The following is a 3,806-nucleotide window of genomic DNA, read 5'->3' on the forward strand; positions in this document are numbered from 1 at the left end:
ATTACAAGCGGTTTAATAAAAAATAAAACCAATTAATCCACGATTTTATATAATTCGATTTAGTCGGCCGAATTCACAATTGAATTGCGTTGGTTGGGCTGGATCGATCGATTATAACGGGTTGGACAGCCGCGAGCTGTCAAAACTACTTCAGAGTCCACACAAACAAACAGTTGGGTGCTCTTTGTCATGTCCAAATATTCTAGCCCAGTATCAACTTTAACTTGCACTTTCTAGATCAAATATATACCTAAAATCAAATGTCACATATTATTGATGAGTCCTCAATACTCGCCTTTAATGCGTGTGTTTATAATTTTTTCTCCACTGCTTATCTGGCTTTACCTGCCCCCGCTAGTTGACTGTGTATTTCACAAGCTTGCGTAAAGTGAAAAGCTGTTTTCTTTCCTAATTTTTCTCCAACTATCTAACCCCAAAAACAAAATCTCATCAAGAATTCATTTTCTCCATTTGGGTATCTCCATCTCTATTTTTGTATATTAGCATCTGGGTCTTTCTCCATTTTGTGATTCTGTATCTGGGTATATTCAATTTTGGAGTTTCTTGATTGTTTTTGTACTTTAATTGTGGGGTATCAAGATTGTGAATTTCTGTAGAAGGTCGATCAAGAATGTGGATGTCTGTTGGTGAATAATTATAAATCATTTTTGGTTAGATTTGAGATTTAGATTACTTGTCAAGATTCTGTGTGTTTCCTGAGTTTTAGGAGGATATAAAATGAAAGATTTTGCTGGAACACCTGGGACTGTTACTGCACTTATTCTAAGAATGTTGCAGTGCTTCTTTGCAGCTGGTGCAATTGCTTCTATGGCCACTACTAGTACCTTTTATGAGTTCACTGCGTTCTGGTATTATTTTCTTTCCCATTAATTTGTTTTGCTGTATGACTTTTATCTGAAATAAGAACAAGAAATAGGGTACTTCTATGTAGGCTCTTTAAGTTTTGTTCCCATAAACTAGATACTAGTTATCAAATTACACTACGAAAGCCATTAGGCTGTGAATGATGGATGGTCGTGATGAGTTCTCAAGTTTTGTAATTTTAGTTTTTCATTTTTACGCAAGCTTACATATTTTACCTTTTAAATTTAATCATCATAACCGGTAACAAGGTTGGATAACTCAGATTGGATTTTCCCCAGCATTGTAATTATATTTGTACTTAAAAGGTTGGACCTCAAACATTAGATAGTAGGTAAATAATTGATCACGCTTGGCTTAATCAGCTTTGTTAATGTCACTGTAGTGTGTTGTAATTGTGCTTACAGCCAAAGCAGAGTTCAGGTTGCTTCATATAGTCTGGAATTTGGTATCATTGAGAAGTGTGAAACTTGTAATAGTCTTTATCGAAGTGAGAAACCATCTTTAGTCCTGATAGCATTTCTTCCTCATCCCCAATTCCTCATATAGTCATATTCATTGATCTTCTTAATTCAAAGTCAAAGAGATGCACCTCGATACATATGCAGTGTTGTTTATTTGATTTGTTCCTATGTTGCATGCTTATATGCATAAACTGATAGACATTTTATTATGTCCCTGCCTTCTAGATCACTTTCATGTGAATATTAAATAAGGAATTTAATAGTATGAGCAGATCTTCCTGTTGTGCATTTGTATAGTTTTTGGAGCTTATAACCATAATACTAGAGAGCACCTCACAGAGGAGAGTTACTATTTTCAGGCTTCTAGCAACTTCGTATATAAATCCATAAAGATCAGAATAATTTCCTTTGGCTAAACTCTGCATATACCGTAAATTTCCAGCAAAACCATGCTCATATCCAGTGAAAATTGATTATATGATATCAGATGTGGTACATAGGTTGAAAGGGCGAGTCTATCCATGTAACTGATACTACCTTGAGTTATAACTTATAAGGAAGTGGATGAAAATGCTTGTGCCTGGGTATTATCTGAACTGCATCACATGTTATAAAAATCAGCACATTTGAAGTGCATACACAATCAAATCCAAAGGAATGTGTACTCTGAACGATGGACATGTTAGATGACTGTATTCTATATACTCACACCTTTTACTTTCTGGTTCTGTTGATGAGAGCTACTGAACTTGAAGAGTTTTATATGCGGCCGCACAAGTTCTGGTTTTCCGCAAGTTGGACCTCATTGTTGAAGAGGTGACTGTATACGCTAAGTAGTTGAGGCTTGCACCAACTTTTGAGACGTTTATTCTCCTTCACTAACTGAATAGTTGCATCAATAGAGTTGCCTTACTACTGGCTTTAAAAGACATGGCATATGAATCCTGATGTTGTCATGTCAAATATCATGTAAACTTATTTTTACTCTGTCTGCTAAACCATATTAATATTTTGCTGTGACTATATGTTGGTTTGCCCAACAATTACGAAGCTAAGAAACACACAAGCACATTCTTCTCGACACAAGTCAGAACTGATGCAATAGATAATGTAACAATTTATGTGATCGGGGTTATCGCCCACCTCCCTCCAGACAATTATAGAAAAAGCTACGCATAATATTAAAATTCTTTTAATAAAGGAACATTTGTTATATTAGCCAAAATTCAACATAAATGTCCGAGCGTAGAAACTGTATTCTTTGTTGGTTATAAGCTGTAACTTTTCAGATCGAAATTTGCAAACAATGGTCCCTGTAAGCATGCATTGAAGTTGTACATTTGTACCTTGACGCCATTTCCTAGCATCATGATTAAGTTTCAAATTTGTTTTTCCAGCTTTCTGATTGCTGCAATGGGATTGCAAATTCTCTGGAGCTTTGCACTAGCAACTTTAGATATATATGCCTTGGCAAAGAAGAAAGTGATCCACAATGCTGGTCTCGTTAGCCTCTTCGTAGTTGGAGACTGGGTTAGTTGATCATAAACCATCATACAATCTAGATTGTTAATTCTATACCACCTAAACTAGTTATTCTACAAATAATTTCCGAAAGTTGTCTTATTTAATATCTCAGGTCACGGCAACATTGTCTCTTGCGGCAGCAGCATCCTCAGCTGGTATTACAGTATTATACTTCAGTGACTTGGGCGGATGCGGTTTTGGGGAAGAATGTCAAAAATATCAGATGGCAGTTGGTTTGGCCTTCTTAACCTGGTTAACAATAGGAATATCCTCTGTAATTATGTTTTGGATTTTGGCTGCAGGTTAGGTCGGTTCCATACTTTTGACTATTTTGTGCAGTCCATGTGTTGTATTCTTTCATTTTTTTTCATGAGGGTTTGATATATTATAGTGTGTCTAGACAAAAGAGAACTGAACTATACTGAGAAGCTAAAATGTATTTGTATGCCCAAAAGTTTTGTACAGAATGCTGTAACGTTTAATATCACACTTCCGGTTTTGTGTAGCATAAATTAGAATTGTGTTTTGCTGGAAAAGAACAAAAGAACATAAAGAGTCCTACTCTACTAAGAAACCAACAAGGGGTGGCGCGAGAGGAGCGCAGACCGAATATAAAAATATAGGGCTTCCAAATTTTTAGCTCACTTGTACACATATTTTGTAATTGAACAGAAAAAATTGATTACTTGGTTCCGAATATATTTCTTATTGATAACATCTTCAAGGAATTTATTTTACTTTTAAAAATTACTTGAGTTTATTTAGATGTTTATTAAAGGAAGTGAAAGCTATTCTGTTTACTCTATCATTAACATAAAACGCCATAGTTTGACAGGTTGCTTAATGATCCTTGTTCTCGAAAAATTATATAGACATAGTCTAAAGGTGGAGTTCAAGAAAATGAACCACCAGATGAAATGGACGAAATGACATGTA

At 35.3% G+C, this 3,806-nt stretch overlaps 1 protein-coding gene across 2 annotated transcripts; it reads left to right on the forward strand.

Annotated features, from left to right (window-relative positions):
* Window positions 1-270: 270 nt before the first annotated feature.
* Window positions 271-3,359, forward strand: LOC141678490 (CASP-like protein 5B3). Of its 2 annotated transcripts, none has more exons than XM_074484827.1 (3): window positions 271-869; window positions 2,744-2,876; window positions 2,962-3,359. In XM_074484827.1, the coding sequence occupies exons 1-3, from the start codon at window positions 739-741 to the stop codon at window positions 3,175-3,177; spliced, it is 480 nt and encodes a 159-aa protein (XP_074340928.1). In that variant the 5' UTR covers window positions 271-738; the 3' UTR covers window positions 3,178-3,359. The 2 variants fall into 2 exon arrangements, with proteins under 2 accessions (XP_074340928.1, XP_074340929.1); XM_074484828.1 differs by having other exon boundaries at window positions 276-869; window positions 2,983-3,359.
* Window positions 3,360-3,806: the final 447 nt, after the last annotated feature.

This window comes from Apium graveolens, chromosome 8 (assembly GCF_009905375.1).
Source record: "Apium graveolens cultivar Ventura chromosome 8, ASM990537v1, whole genome shotgun sequence".
NCBI lineage: Eukaryota > Viridiplantae > Streptophyta > Magnoliopsida > Apiales > Apiaceae > Apium > Apium graveolens.